Source organism: Colletotrichum lupini, chromosome 3 (assembly GCF_023278565.1).
Source record: "Colletotrichum lupini chromosome 3, complete sequence".
Lineage (NCBI taxonomy): Eukaryota > Fungi > Ascomycota > Sordariomycetes > Glomerellales > Glomerellaceae > Colletotrichum > Colletotrichum lupini.
In genome coordinates, this window is record NC_064676.1 from 1,408,751 (window position 1) to 1,423,658 (window position 14,908).

Below are 14,908 nucleotides of genomic sequence, written 5' to 3' on the forward strand. Positions count from 1 at the left end.
ATGGCCCACGATGTTTCCCTGAGTAGCCGATTGAAATTCATATCTTCCTTTCCCCTACGGCCATGTTTTCCAGTATATCCATGCCTTGAGAAGGCAACAAACTCGTCTAGGCAACGAGGGTAAGTTGGTGTCTTCTGGGCTCAATTGCTCCAAGCCTTTTGCTGCAGAAGGCAGTCTATCGCCTCGAGGGCTTTCGTGGCTTCATCCAAAGGATACGTGCTTGTATTGGTTGATTTAGATAGGGAGTCCCCGAGAGCCTTCGTTCTTATTGCAAGATTGCCTTTCGTCCATTAGGATTTGTGAAAATCCCACCACTCTTCGGACTGATGTGGACTCTGTGGATGGCAAATACTATCAGGACAGTCCTTTGGAATACGATCCGATTCCAGTTTATAGGGTGTTACAACTTTCTTCGGTTTAATGACTCTTCTCTACGTAGTCACACTTCCCTCCACATGCACCACGAAGTTTGTAGCACTTCGTGTCCATCTCGGACATCAACAACCTCAAAGCAGAACCACGCCCCAGTCATCTATACGACCAGTACGAGTAATTGCACCAAACCCCATACTTCAGAGTTCTTTCTGGCGAAGGATATTTCGCAAGGCCGAGACGTTTGCCACTTCTTACCGATCAGACGAGCGCAGCGAGCTATTATCAGATCTTCTTCAGGCCGATCCTCACAGGCAACCAATTTGGTGGCTTCTTCCGGCACTACAATGGTCGACAACAACACCTCGACCTACAGTGGTCTCAAGGTTAGTTTCACGCCTGGTTTTCAAGCTCCCGGGGTTCCTCGCGGAAACATCCCCATTGAGATGATCGCCTTACCTGCCCGAGCTGTTCTTCAAACCAAAGCAAGCACTGACAACGCGCAAATACACACAGTTCGTCCAATACGACGAGAAAGAGCACGAAAAGCTCTTCACGCAACTCATGGCCGACGACGAGAAAAAGGCCACGGAGCGCAGACTCGAAGGCAAAGACCTCATCGCCATCCTCATTACCTCCCGCGAAGAAGCCCTCTCCGAGCTAGCCCACTTCCAGATCCGCGCCAACAAGATCGCCCAAGCTAACAAGCGCGAAGTTTCCGAGCTTCACAGCAAGATCTCGGTCTCTTACGATGTGGCGCACACGAGCTACGCCCAGGCTCAGGAGTACTACGGCCACATTGATTACTACCGAAAGGAGAGTGAGCGCAAGGACGCCGTTATTCAGCAGTCGCAGCACGAGCTGGTGACTTTGCAGGCACAGCTCTTCCAGAAGACGCAGGAGGTGGCGGAACAGCAGGGTCAGTTAGATGAGGCTGTTGCCAAGAATAAGGAGCTTCTTGCTCAGTTGGAGGATGTTCGCAAGAAGGTTGACAGAATTATGAGAGCTTCGGAGGTTCCCTCCCCTTCTCCTTCGATTGGCTACGATCGGGAGCACAGCATGACGTAACGGATGTTTGGATCTTTGAATGAGACCTGGATGGTGGTCTACGATGGAAACCTGACAGCACAAGGAGTTTGACCATGTTCTGGCTTGGACTTGGCTTGGGCTGATGTTTCTGGAATGAAGGCTACTCCTTTGGCGAAGTAATAAACATACTGGCCGGCAATGAACTGAATACCGAATCATCGGAGAAAGTTCTTGATTCTCTGTGACGCTCCATCTCATAGCATCTTGAAGTTCTGAATATCTATTCATGGTATCAATACCTAGGTCGTACCTTGTCTGGGGCTCCAGTCGTCGAATACACAGCCACACCACCGAACAATCCAGACCGGTACCGCCATACGCCACGCCTTTCCCCTGCATACGGTTGGCCCCACCTCTTCAAAGGCGGTCACCCGATCGAGTTACCCCGGGACCCTCGTACACCGAGGATCGGCGGGGCAGTTTCTCGGTGAACAACAATTTTATTCGAGAAACCCATCCCACCCTGCCTCGCAAGTCCCATCGCCGACGGTGCATAGAACGACAGTCCTACCCGTCGCAACTCCAAGAACCCGCGACACTCGCAATTGAGCTACCCTCCCCCGGCTCAGCCACCCCACAAACTCAGCCAAGATGGCGTCTCAAGAACAGAACATGCCGTTCATCAGGAACCTGGCCTCCAGCGGTTCGTCCCCCGTCGCATCGCAATCTTCGGTCCCGAACCTGCCGTCGCGAACCTCCCAATCTTCCAGGCCAAACCCCCAGAGCAACTTCAACTGACTCCCTCGTGCCCCCCTAGACCGCAAACTCCGAACCCAAGCCCTGACCTCCCTCCAAACCTTCCTCGGCTCCCACCGCGCCCTCTCCCACCTCGAAGCCCTCAAGCTCTGGAAGGGCCTCTTCTACGCAATGTGGATGTGCGACCGCCCCATCCCGCAACAAAACCTCGCCTCCGAGCTCGCCGGCCTGACAGCCTGCCTCCGCAACGACGACGTGCCCACCTGGCTCGCCGCCTTCTGGGAGATCCTCTCCAAGCAGTGGACGGACATCGACGTCCTCCGCATGGAGAAGTTCCTCCTCCTCGTCAGACGCACGTTTACTTCGGGACTTCAGTGGGTCAAGGAGGGCGAGTACCAGGAAGCGAGGGTGGATGCGTTGCTGAAGGTGTACGGCGAGTGGCCGTTTGAGCTCGAGGGCGACTTGAGAAAGGTGCCGATCGGGCTAAGGCTCCACGGGCTTGATATCTGGGTTGACGAGCTGGATCGGTTGGAGATGCTCGAGGAGAAGGACGCCAAGGCGGTGGCGTTTGCCAAGAAGCTGAGCCAGCTTGTTGAGCCGTTGAGGAAGTCACCCGTCAAGACTGTGCGAGCCAAGGCCGCGGTCGTGGTTGAGGACGAGAGGCTGCCGTGGACGGAGAACACGGCTACCGAGGAGGCGGAGGCGGCAGATGGGGATGATGATGAATGGGGCGGCATTGACGATCAATAGAGGGGGTTTAGCACTCCCCTTGGCTTCGTGTCTTTGCATGGGATGGTGAACACGGCGTTGGTTGGATTTTACAAAAAGAAAGGGAGGCATGTCATTTTTGATGGAAGGATTCCGCGTGGGTTTCTGTTCCATGGGAAGCGGTGGTGGGAACCAAAAAGAGAAATCAGGTATTATGTGCAACGCTGTACTCTATAGTATACAGTGATATCCAATGGCTGCCCTTTTTGCCATCCTGGCCGCCTGCTCTTCCAGCCCGGCCCGACGATGGCTGTACTCTTCCCGTCTTCGTCTTGTTCTATCTGGGTATCTCGACTTTTGAAGAAACAAATCACTGCTCCCTACTCCGCTTCCGCTTCCTTCGTTTGCGGCCAAAAGGCCGTTGTGCCATGTCTTGGTTGGCCGTCTCGACCTCAATCACAGCCGGTGACACCATTTCGTCTCCCTTCACTGCGCAGATCTGGGGCGATCTCTTAGGGTAGGGACATCTTCTCCCAGCCCAAGGGACCTGGGGCTTCGTACTTGCCACGCTTCGAAATGACCCTGCCCAGACCGTGGTGAATCTCGGCCTGGAAGGGCTCAAAGGGCACCTTTTCACCGTCGATGCTGATGTAGCCGTCTTTCTGGTTCTTTGGAATGATTCTGTAGGCGGAAATCTTGCGGTACGATACCAAAGAGTTGTCAAAGAATTTTCCATTCTCCACAGACATTAGCATGCTCAGTTGGGCGCCGACTGACATGTCTCCGTCGATGCAGACAAGGTCCATCAGACCGTCATTGGCGAGAGCAGCGGCGAAGAAGTTGGCGTCGGCGGCCATGTATGCCATCTGGGGTGGTCAGTACGTAGTTCTTTCGGGGGACAATATCCAAGAGGCGGGCATGTCCAGTCAGACACCAAGAAAGGTGAGGCAGTGTACTTACATTTCCGCAATAAAAGTTGCCCATCTTGTCATGGGGTATCAGTTCCCATCCGTCTGGCAGAGCATCGTTGATGGTGCCGAATCTCAAAGGCGGCAGTCCCTCCTGGTCACCGAAAGGACTCGAAACAGCATCAGCATTCTCCGCTCTCGGAGGCTCGCTGGCGCCCGAATGTGTTACCGACGCGCTGCGCATGTACTCCTTGTAGTGCTTCTTGACGCCCGCTTTGTCCTCGATCTCGACCTTGACAGCCAAGTCGCAGGGGTAGCACTTCTTTTCGAATATTCTGACCAAGAAGCCCCAGGTGAAGCGCGCGCCGCCCATCCACCGCAAGTGCTCGGTAGCCAGGTCGCTCTCGGCCACTACGCCAAGGGCCTGACTCAAGAAACTGAGGGTGCGTCGGTCGCCCTGTGTGATGCTGACCAGATCCATTGGGGTCTCAACTCCCTTGATGATGGCAAGAGCGCAGATCGACGGTCGATACGAGTCGTAGAGATTGCAGCTCATCGCATTGCCCGAGCCGCAGGGAATGTGCGAGACAGCAATCTTGTGTAGCGCTTGCGACGCATCGGGCCGCTGACCCAGACCATTGAATACCTCGTGGGCCAAACCATCACCAGAGCAGGTGACAATCGTGTCGAACGCGTCCACGTCGACTTCCCGCGCTATTTCAAGAGCTTGGCCCGAGTAGGTGGTGTGCTCCACGTCCATGGGCATGCGCGCCGCCTTGAACAGAGGCTCGACGTCTACGCGCCACTTCTTTTCCGCGCCTCCCGGTCCGGCATGCGGGTTAACCAAGACCTTTGCTCTCTTGCATAGTTTCGCCGGGCCATATGCCTTTCTCATGAGGGTATCGATCCAGGACTTGACATCCGGGCTCTCCGTGTCGTTAACCGTAAAAGTCCATTTCGCTGCCTGTACTCGTTGCTTGCCGGCTTGTTTCGCGTAGTCGATTGTGAGGGTGTCTCCCGTCTGGTCGGCCCAGAGGACGTTGTACAAGGGGACGGTTTGCGTCGAGGGTGCTGCATTTTGCGGACCAGTGTTAGCAAGCTGGGAATGGGGGCCACGGAGGTCAATGACAACGGACCTGATGCGCCAAACCCAGCAAAACCGCAAGTCCGGTTGGCTTTGTTCGCTGTTGGGTCTTTGAAAAGGGGTCAGCTACCCGAGCGCATCGCCACAAGGTAGGTATATTGCAGGTTCCCACACACCATTCAGAAGGAGATTCTCCGAGGTTTGAGTCAAAGACTTGTTGCCGTCGACCTTGATCGTCTCTGGTGGGCCGTTTCTAGAGGCGGGCTTGCCGTAGGACTGGGAAGACTCGGAGATGGACTCGGTCCCGTTCGGGGCCGTATTGTGTTCCCCTGCGAGGGTGGCCATCGCGAAGTGTGCAAGGGTTGAAGAAGCGACAGACGAGCAGAAGCTGGCGGAACAGGCCGTTCACGTCAGGCGAGAGACAGAGTTATAGGCGAGCGAAGGTGATGAAGATGCAAAAGGAGATCGATCAGTACTAGCAGATGTCGCGACGAGACATGGTAGTCAGTCGTTGACTAGTTGTTGGTAACGGACGCTACAACGGCTGCTGTTGATGGAGTGGTCACGAGCTCCCGGGGGTTACGGGAGGGAAGAGAAGAGAAGAAGAGAATAAAGGTGAATTATTACTGCGCTGTTGTACCAAGCCGTAGGAGGAACTTGGGAAGAGAGGCGTTGGCGCAAGCGGAATAGGAATAGTTGAAAGGGAGTTGGGTTAGTCGAAGGCTAAGAGCACGTCCCGAGGCCCGTCGTCGACGAGGGAGAGGATTGAAGTCCAGGAAGGGAAATCGAACTTTGGTGCTAGTTGTGCTGGTGTATGCAGTAAGGTACCTTTACTGAGGAGCTGTAGGTCCAAGCAGAGAATTGAAGCGATACCCAGGGGGGAGCAACGAGCGACAAGCAACAGGAAAGAAAGTTACAGAGTACAAAACACCCAAGCCGGCGCTGTTCTGCTGCTGCAGGAAGGATGGCACGGTCACCCACCGGCAGCGGCAGCACGGATGAATCGGAGATTGAACTTCAGTTGCACTTGGTTCGGATAGGGCACTACTTGCTTTTCAACCATACCTACGTTGCATCTCATGTACCTCCCTAATGTGGTGGGCATTGATAGCAGAAATACGATAAGGTAAGCAAGCACGCGCAACACCAAGGAACCTGGCACCATGAGAATTGCATGGCACGGATGCGCGCTGTAGCTGGCCACGAGTTAAGGTACTTAGCACTTTAGGTACCGAAGTCGTTACCCAGGGGCCCGCGGCGCCCGTAGCGGCCGCCTGACCACGGCGGAGGTGCTCCCCCGGACGCACATCACACTCGTGATGCAACCGTAGGTACGGATAGATGCAACCATTCGAGGAGAGGGCGTCGATGGAAACCGAGATGTTCGGGTTTGGGAGGCATTGTGAGGTTGGCATGTGAGGTGCCTTTGGGGATGAAACTCCCCGTAAAGTCGGGGTGTAACTCCCCGTAAGGTCGGGCTGGACAGGTGACTGGAGGTGATGTAGACATCCCAATCGAGGTAGGTACAGCAGGCCAGGGCCGGACCAAACACCTTATCTAGGAGTGGCTTGAGGGGAAATGGACGCCAACAATGCGACACGTCTGTCCATTCGTCTTGGTGGTGTGAGTAAGCCGACCACTCACTGTCAGTCTGTCAGGTACCGGACGACTGTAGGACACCGGCGGAACAGCTTGCGCGATGCCCGACTCTCCCGCCTTGGCTGCGCTGGCGTTCGTTTCGTTCTCTGGAAGCAACTGGTATAAAGCTGCTGATGTCATGGTTCCTCAATCCAGGGCGGAAACAGTGGTCGTGCGTTGCAAGAGAAAGTCGTATGCCTTGGTGATCATTCATCAGACGATGGGCGAGCGGGCTGCGCGTTCCTCATGCTGCAAGTCCAAACGCCTCTTTGCATTGCTTTGGCCGAAAGTAATTCGATAAGAAGGAGAGAGAAGACGCAAGCTTGACTGGGCAGACAACAGAAAGCAAACAGGGGTACGGAGTACAGCCGTACAATGCCTTTATTGCTTTTTAGTCAGGCAAGTCAGACATGAGTAAGTACGTACCGCAATCCGCGCGATGGTGAATTCCAACCCTCCACGCCGGGCACGTATCGAAAACCTACGCGTAAAGAGAATGGCATTCATCGTCCGTCATCACCAAATTCTACCAAAATGCCTATTAAATTGCGGATAATACAGTACAACTTCCCCCTGCCTTACCTAAGCTTCCACTTTACCCATACTCTACCAGGTACGTACATACTTCCCCTCCAACGTAGCGGGAGCGGAGATTCCCTTATTGGCGACAGCACTGTAGCCCAGTTGAACGCACACCCAATGAGCTTCCCCCGCGTCGTCTAAATCAGGCAATAGTTGACCAATCAGCTGTGGGCCGTACCCTCTTTCGCTCAATTAGCAGGAAGATACCCAGTACGTACCTCGGCACCGCTCCAGATAGCGGATTGCTCACATTGATTGACTTTGGGTTCTCACATTGAACAACCTCTCATTGTTCAAGGGCCTCTTTGACTCACATCCCATTGCTCTCTCAGTGACTCAATTCATAAGTAAGGACACCCCTATGCAAGTCAATTGATCTCATCTGACCTTATCACAGCAATCTTCAACATCCCAACTTGTCAAAATCCAGTAACAAAACCAAAGTCCTCACAATAAATCAACCCCGCCATGGCCTCACAACCTCCGGTCGCGGGGTCCGACGCCGCCCTCCCGCTCATCGACATCAAACCGCTGCTCAAGAAACTCTGGCCCGTCCCGGACGCCGGCCTCGCCGTGAGCGCCGACGAGATCGCCGAGGCCATCTCCCACTTCTTCACCCACCAGGTCTCCGACACCCAGGCCGCCTCCCTCCTCATCGCCCTGCACTTCACCAACCTCGACCGCCGCGCCGACGTAATGGCCCGCTCCGCACACTACATGCGCCGCGCCGCCGCAAAGGTCGACTTTGACGATCTCTCTCGCGTGGTCAAGCAAAAGGCTCTCGGCGCGGGCACCTACGCCGGCGGACTGTGCGACATCGTCGGCACGGGAGGCGACGCCCACAACACATTCAACATCAGCACCACCGCCTCCATCCTCGCCTCCTCCCTCCTCTTGGTGGCCAAGCACGGCAACCGCGCCAGCACCTCAAAGTCCGGCTCCGCGGACCTCGTCAACAACATGCAGCCCCGCCCGCCCGTCCTCATGGCCGTCTCCCCAGAGACAATCTCACAAGTCTACGCCGCCACAAACTACGGCTTCCTCTTCGCCCCCGTCTTCCACCCGGGCATGCGCTACGTCGCGCCCATCCGCAAAGAACTCCCCTGGAGGACAATCTTCAACCTCCTCGGTCCCTTGGCGAACCCCGTCGAGGATATCCTCGAGGCCCGTGTCATCGGTGTAGCGAGGAAGGAGCTCGGCCCCGTCTTCCTCGAGGCCCTCAAGATTAGCGGTTCGAAAAAGGCCATGATCATTTGCGGCGAGGAGGAGCTGGACGAAGTCAGCTGCGCGGGTCCGACGCTGGTCTGGAGACTCAGTGAGGCGGCGGACGGTGAAGTGGTAGCGGATCACTTCAAGGTGCAGCCCAGCGATTTCGGCTTGGGAACGCACCCCCTCAACACCGTATCCCCCGGTAAAGAGCCGGCCGAGAATGCCGAGATTCTGAGGAGGATACTGGCGGGTGAGATGGCTGACGACGACCCCATTCTCGAGTTTGTGCTGATGAACGCCGCGACGCTGTTTGTCACGTCGGGTATCTGCGAGGCCGAGACGAGCAACATGGGCCCCGGCGACGACGGCCAGGTGATTACCGAAAGGGGCCCTGGCGGAGGTCGCTGGAAGGAGGGTGTGCGGAGGGCGCGCTGGGCTGTCAAGAGCGGTGAGGCCTGGAAGCAGTGGAAGGCGTTCGTCGACGTCACGAACGGCTTCAGTCAGTAGAGGTTGTGTAGATAAAGAGTGCTAGACCATGAGGACCAAAAAGTGTGATGACAGGGGTCAGCCAAGACAAAAAGGAAAGCAAGGAAATGGAACATCACGGCCTCAACACGAAATGCATCACGCAAAAAAAAAGTTGCTGCTGCTCAGACGAAATCTAGAGTCTCGTACGCTTTTTTTGTGGCCTTCTCTCTTCTATCACAACTTTTGATGATGCAACTATGTCCTTCATTTCGACAAATGCCGCAACGAAGCACGCGTCCATAGCCCGGCCCTTTACCCAGCCTTGGCTTCCAAATCACCGAGGGAACAAATCCGCCCATTACCGTTTGGAAACGCTTTCCCACTGTTCGGGTATCTGGCTGCACAAATCGCAATATTGAAACCGGCAACCCTGCCTTTATTTCCGCCTGAGCTGGTTCCATATCCTCCGAATTGGCGACAAAGGCGGGGGCTTGCGCTCCTAGGCAAAGAGGCTTACTTCAGGCCACCTCGCGTGCGCCTCCTTCTTGAGTGTCTCCGCCTCAGTGCTCCTCCACGCCTTCAAGAGGTTGTACACCTCAGTGGCAAGCTCAAAGGTGGCATCGGGAGCCTTGACGACGTTCGCAAGGTCGGCCTCGGCCTTGGCGCTGTCCTCTCCAAGCACTCTCCGTGTCTTGAGGGCCGCGACGATGTGAGTGGGCTTGGCCTTGTTGTCCGAGAGGAACTCTTCGTTGTACTTCTTCAAGTCACCGGCAGGGGGAGTGAACTCGGACTTGATTAGTTCTTGCACCTTTGCGGGCAAGCTCTCGAGTGCCGGGCGTACAACGTGAGCAAACTCGACAACGCGCTCGTGGACACCGGGATGCGAAGCATCAAGTGCGCGGGCGGCGTTGAGAGAACGCAGCGCAAGAACGTACTTCTCTGTAAACTTGTTAGTACTATTCAAAAGGGTAGTGTCGCCATGGTCAAACTTACTTCGGCGCAGATAAACATCGAAACCGGCGAATTGGGCGTTGATGTTTTGCGGGCTGAATTGCAGAAGAGGGGTGACGAATCGCATCGCCGCGCTGAGGGGCTCGGCCTCCAAAAGCTTCAGACCGAGAGGGTCCTCGTCCTTCTTCTTGGGCTCTTCGCTGGCGGGCTTGCCCTTATTAGGATCTTGCTTCGCCGCACGATCGGCCGCCTCCCTCTCCAGGCGCTGTTGCTCCTTCTTGGCCTTCTTCGCAGCCTTCTTTCTCTCAGAGGCATCATCGCCGTTTGCGTCACCGTTGACGCCGTTCGCTGCGGGGCGGTCGGCTCTCCTGAGGTAAATGGCGACGGCGTCCAAAGCGGCTCGTGAGTAGAAGGGGTGGTCTCTAAGGTGGTCCTCCCAACGGACCATATCTACGTAGGCACGAATCTGGCCCTTTCTCAGGGAAAAGCTGTGGAAATCGAACTGGTCTTCTTGCCAGACGTCGAAGATGTTGTGAACCGTGTGGAAGCGCTTGAGGGCCAAGGCATCATCACCCTGGCGAGCATACGCCTCACCATCCTCGGTAAGGAACCAGACGCATTGCATATCCAGGAGATCCGCGAGAGGGCCACCGACGGTGTCCGCCCTAGTAAAGAGGCCCACAGTCTTCAACGCCTGCTCAGTCTCGTTATTGCGCAGCTGATACTTGGCTGCCTTGGTGTTGATGTAACGATCGCGGGTATCCAAAGTGCGTGCCTTGTCCATAGTCTCAGATGCCTTTTGGAGGTTGCCCTGGTGCTTCCATATCCTAGCCTTGGTCATGGTGAAGTCGACGCTGTCGGGGACCTTCTCGATAGCCTTGTCGACGTACTCGTGAGCCTTCGTGAGATCGCGGCTGAGGTGGTAATTGTAGTGTTGGGCAAGGAAGTACAGAGCTGCGGCCTCTCCCTTTGAGCGATCGCCGTTGGTTGCTTCCGTGTTTGAGCTCGACTTGAGGTAGTCCTGGGCGAGGGCTTCGAGGGCCTCCTTCTTGGCAGAGTCGGAGTACAAGTGCTTCAGGTTAGCGAAAGTCGACGGAACACCCTTGTTGAACATGAGCGTCAAGTACTCCTTTGCCGCAGCACTGAAGTCGTCACCTGCCCGAGTTAGCACCTGTGAGTACAAAGACATGAACGAACACTTACCAGACAAGAAGTTCAGGGGTAGGCGGCGAGGAGCATCTGAGCGGGGGAACTTCTTGGCGTACTTCTCGTAAATCTCCTTTCTAGCAGCCGCATCACTGTCAGAAAAGGCGTGGGCGCTTTCCAGACCCTCAAAGTAAGCAGGACGGTCAGCGTTGCGCTCAACAAGAGCCTGCCATGCGGCAATAGCCTCCTCCTTCTTGCCCAGCTTGACCAGGTACTTGGCGCGCAGCTCCAAATACTCGAGCCTATCAAGGTTATGCTTAGCGGCACTCTCAAGATGCTCGAGGGCTCTCTGGTAGTCGCCCTGCTCGGCAATGATGGTGTTCTTGTACATGACGGCTTCGGAGTTCTCGTAGTCGCTACGGGAGGGCGTGGACTTGAGCGTTCCCTCGTAGGTGGTAAGGACGTTCTCGGCGGCGGACAGGTCACCTGACAAGTGGTGAGCGATAGCCAGCGCAGTCCAGCTCTGGCGCAGCTGGGGACGGGCCTGCAGCATGGCAGTGCGGCTTGAGATGTATCCGGCATAATCGCGCATCTGCACCTGAAGAATGGCAAGATCGCGCTGGATCTGCGTTGACTCGGGCTCGAGCTTCAGAGCGAACTTGTACGCCTTGATAGCCTCCTCGAAGTTCTTGTTGGCGCGGTACAGCAGACCGTAGACATGCCAGCAGATGTGCGACTTCATGTCCACCGTCAAAGCCTCCTTGCCCAGAGCAAAAGCCTCCTCTGTCTTACCCTGCGCATTCATGATCAGGGCCTTCATGGCCATTGTGTCGCCATGTTTGGGGTTCTTCTTGAGGATGAGGTCGGCGGACTTGAGACCGCGCTTGTACTGCTTGTCCTCATAGGCGCGGATGACGGCGCGAAAGAGGGAAGCCTCTTTCGAATTAAGAGGTTGCGGCATCGGATCGGTATTGGGCCGGGGATCGAATCGCCGGCACTGCGAAGAAAAGGAGACCGAGTCGTCGAGGAGGAAGCGACTTTTGGAAGGCTGAGACTATCCCAAAAAGTCGCTAGAGATGCAAACTCTTCGGAAGGCTGGTCCGCAGCAGTGTGTCTGGAGGGGTCCTCGGAGGTCAAGGAGGGGTAGCTAGCTGCAGCCGTGTGACGGAACCGAGCTACTGGCTAGGAATAAAAGCAGAGGACGGACAAGATACAAAGAGTAGAGGTCGGTTGTGTCGGGGACCGAGGACTCGTATCTTTTCGAGGGCGTGGGGTGGAAAGTCGAAGATTGGTCGTGTGCGAGTCCACGGACGGAGCTGCAAGTATTCACAAAGGTTTCGACGTAAACGGGTGGGATTCTGGATGGAAGACTCTGGCCACACACATGTTCCAAGGCTGAGCTGGCTGCCCTCCTTGGGGCTCAGTGCGCCGTCTTCGCCCTGCAGCGACCGCCACCACGGTGTCCGTACCATAACTGGGCCTCACCGTTTGGCGGGACGGCGGGCTTTTGGCGGGGCAAAATGAGTCCGGTCCCATTAGGTCCGTTTTCACCGCATCAAAATCGCACCACCAGTGGACGCATGCTCTGCGCACGTCCCGCTCAGTGACGGCCAATCCGCCGTTTTGGTGGGGGACGGTCAACCAAGGCCCTGGAAAAGGGATTGTGTACATCTCCGTGTTCCCTTACAATACTGATGCATGCCATGATTCGTGACGCATTGAATAGTTGAAGAAGACTAGAAAACTGACAACCTCCATGAAAGACCGCAGGATTCATGGTAAACTTCCTGTTGGACAAATCTCACCAACACAACTGATCTATGAATGCCCACCGTTGCCAAGTGAATGATCATGAAAAGCTAGAACATGACGCTTCCCTATGCTTAAAGTCTGGGACATGACGAGATGCCTCGAAGCACCCAGAGTTCCTATGATCTTCAGGGTCATGGAGCGCCAGAGTTCTCGTTCTCTGCGGCCTTTGCTGCTCTAACATATTTTCTTTCTCGGCCGAGCTTCAAATGGCTTGATATTACTTTGGTGTTTATTTTGTTTATATCTATCGTTATTCATGTGGCGTTATGTTACAAGGTTGGTACAATACGTGGTGGACATTTATACAATACTGGTACAGCCGCTGAGAAGGATGCAGTCTAGGGCCTACAAGCCATCGACTTTCCCAGCAGCTCTTGAGCGCCAACCCGCAAGAGCCTCCTCCCACGAATTAGCCGACTCCCCGCATCGCTGTTTGACCATATCCCACGTTCTTGTCCGCACAATGTTCTCCACGCCCTTCTCCTGCCGAATAAGCATCGCGAGTTGCTCCGTCCGAGGCTCACGAGGGAAGAACCGTCCAGAGTATGGATCCAAGCGTTCGTTGACAACTCGTTCCTTGTCCTTTGCAGCCTCAATCTGCCGTAACAGAACCTCCGGGTCGTCTGGGTCTGGACTTGTCGCAACCACTCCGCAATAGTGCAGGACTTCAGCTCGCGCATGCCATGTCGGGAAGAGCACCTGGTCCTTGAAGTTCTGACATGCTTGCGGGTCTATCTGTCGAGGGAAGGAACGCGGTGTTCGTTGTGAGGTCGAGGTAGGGTCGAAGCCGGCTCGCGCGGGTGTTACAAGCGCATTGAGGTTTTGAGTGATGGAGTCGTCGACCGTGGCACGAGACAGCCTTAGAAAGTCTTCAGAAGCACATTAGTGTCGATCATCTAGCAGTTCACGAACATGGTCCAGCTTACCCCTCAGAGCTCCTGTCGAGAAGCAGAACTGTGGTGTAAGATGGGGTTGGGCCGGCGGTTGGGTCATGATGTCGCCAGTCGGGGGGTTGGAGGGGACTGCGCCGGTCGTCGCGGATGACGACTCTTTCTTCCAGAGTATGTTCGCCAGCGTGGATATTGTTGTGAAGATACGCTTGGTTCGGAGGATAGCGATTCCAGGCGTCCCTGCTCAGCACGTATAGGGATCAAAAATCTCCAAAGACTTGGTTATTATGTGGTGACCACCGCAAACTCGATTACGTCGACGGAAAGCCGTAGGTACCTACGCAGTAAGCTTGAGTGGAAGCTTGGGGACATCTAGGGGTACGTATTCCTGAGGACGGGAACTTTGGAAGAGCTCCGACTGGGTGCCGGTGATAGGCCAATCATTTCTACGTTTGAAGACCCACCTCGAATCATCGAATCATTCAGGCCGGTCATGGTGGAGTCATAGCGGAAGATCCTCGGCGCGGAACGGATGGCCTGAGCTTCACGGAAACGTATCCACAACACGATATGGTCCAAGCTTCCAGGTAGGTATGTGGGAATTCAGGGATCAACTTTCTTCGTCGTTGGTTTGTCTCTGTGTCTCTCTGTCTCTCCCAGACTCCCACTTCTCGACCTCCCGCCCACGTGTGCCCGCTCAGACCCAGCACCAAGAGTCAAGACATTCTGCTTCAAAGCCACGCAGACATTGCTCTTTAGCGCCCTGTCAGATTTCGATAGTTCGAGAAGCCACGCAATAAATAGCAATCTTCAACCCCGCGAAATCAGTCTTGGATTCGCCACGGTGCTTTCTGACAAGTGTCAACCGCGTCTTCTGGCTTCAAGGTGAATCAACCCACGGATGCCATCCAGACCCCTGGGAAACACACGGACGACGATGCAGTTATCCCTACCCACGTCTAGCGCATGTCAAGGTTTGTCCTTTGCAACCCTACCAATATGGAGCCGTGGGAATCAAGTGCTGTTTCCACCTCCATGACGAGCCGGCCATCATCTCCCGGCTGATCTCAATATAACCGCCTCAAGCAATGAGCCTGGCGTGTTTCGACTTTCGTGTTTTCGTGGTTCCAACCAACCTACATTCTATCCGTCCTCAATGATGCGATTCTTGAACAATCTTCCCGAGGGGTCGTTGTCCTAGCGTGACCACCATGCCCTGACAAGCTCCCGGATTTCTGGGCTCGCCTGTTCTTCATCTCGCCAAATTGCACTCAATAGTCTCCCCTGGCTAGCATCGCCCCAAATACCGTATCGGGCGCGAACCGTTTGGTACTGGTTTGCTGAAGGAATGGGCC

At 55.3% G+C, this 14,908-nt stretch overlaps 5 protein-coding genes across 5 annotated transcripts; 3 read left to right on the forward strand and 2 right to left on the reverse strand.

Annotated features, from left to right (window-relative positions):
- Positions 1-719: 719 nt before the first annotated feature.
- Positions 720-1,440, forward strand: CLUP02_05142 (uncharacterized protein; the record flags this gene model as incomplete). The annotated part of the gene is made up of 2 exons (XM_049284151.1): positions 720-758; positions 889-1,440. The coding sequence occupies 2 exons, from the start codon at positions 720-722 to the stop codon at positions 1,438-1,440; spliced, it is 591 nt and encodes a 196-aa protein (XP_049141294.1).
- A 612-nt stretch (positions 1,441-2,052) lies between these two features.
- On the forward strand, positions 2,053-2,907 carry CLUP02_05143 (nucleolar protein,Nop52; the record flags this gene model as incomplete). Its single annotated transcript, XM_049284152.1, has 2 exons — positions 2,053-2,104; positions 2,219-2,907. 2 exons carry the CDS (start codon positions 2,053-2,055, stop codon positions 2,905-2,907), a joined length of 741 nt encoding a protein of 246 aa, XP_049141295.1.
- Positions 2,908-3,377: 470 nt separating this feature from the next.
- CLUP02_05144 (diacylglycerol kinase catalytic domain-containing protein) lies at positions 3,378-5,202 on the reverse strand (the record flags this gene model as incomplete). The annotated part of the gene is made up of 3 exons (XM_049284153.1): positions 3,378-3,731; positions 3,826-4,844; positions 5,034-5,202. The coding sequence occupies 3 exons, from the start codon at positions 5,200-5,202 to the stop codon at positions 3,378-3,380; spliced, it is 1,542 nt and encodes a 513-aa protein (XP_049141296.1).
- A 2,343-nt stretch (positions 5,203-7,545) lies between these two features.
- Positions 7,546-8,793, forward strand: CLUP02_05145 (anthranilate phosphoribosyltransferase; the record flags this gene model as incomplete). The annotated part of the gene is made up of 1 exon (XM_049284154.1): positions 7,546-8,793. One exon carries the CDS (start codon positions 7,546-7,548, stop codon positions 8,791-8,793), a length of 1,248 nt encoding a protein of 415 aa, XP_049141297.1.
- Positions 8,794-9,253: 460 nt separating this feature from the next.
- Positions 9,254-14,048, reverse strand: CLUP02_05146 (tetratricopeptide; the record flags this gene model as incomplete). The annotated part of the gene is made up of 12 exons (XM_049284155.1): positions 9,254-9,693; positions 9,748-10,860; positions 10,909-11,888; positions 11,936-11,998; positions 12,066-12,167; positions 12,236-12,500; positions 12,601-12,638; positions 12,723-12,863; positions 12,937-12,985; positions 13,050-13,532; positions 13,590-13,793; positions 14,018-14,048. 12 exons carry the CDS (start codon positions 14,046-14,048, stop codon positions 9,254-9,256), a joined length of 3,909 nt encoding a protein of 1,302 aa, XP_049141298.1.
- Positions 14,049-14,908: the final 860 nt, after the last annotated feature.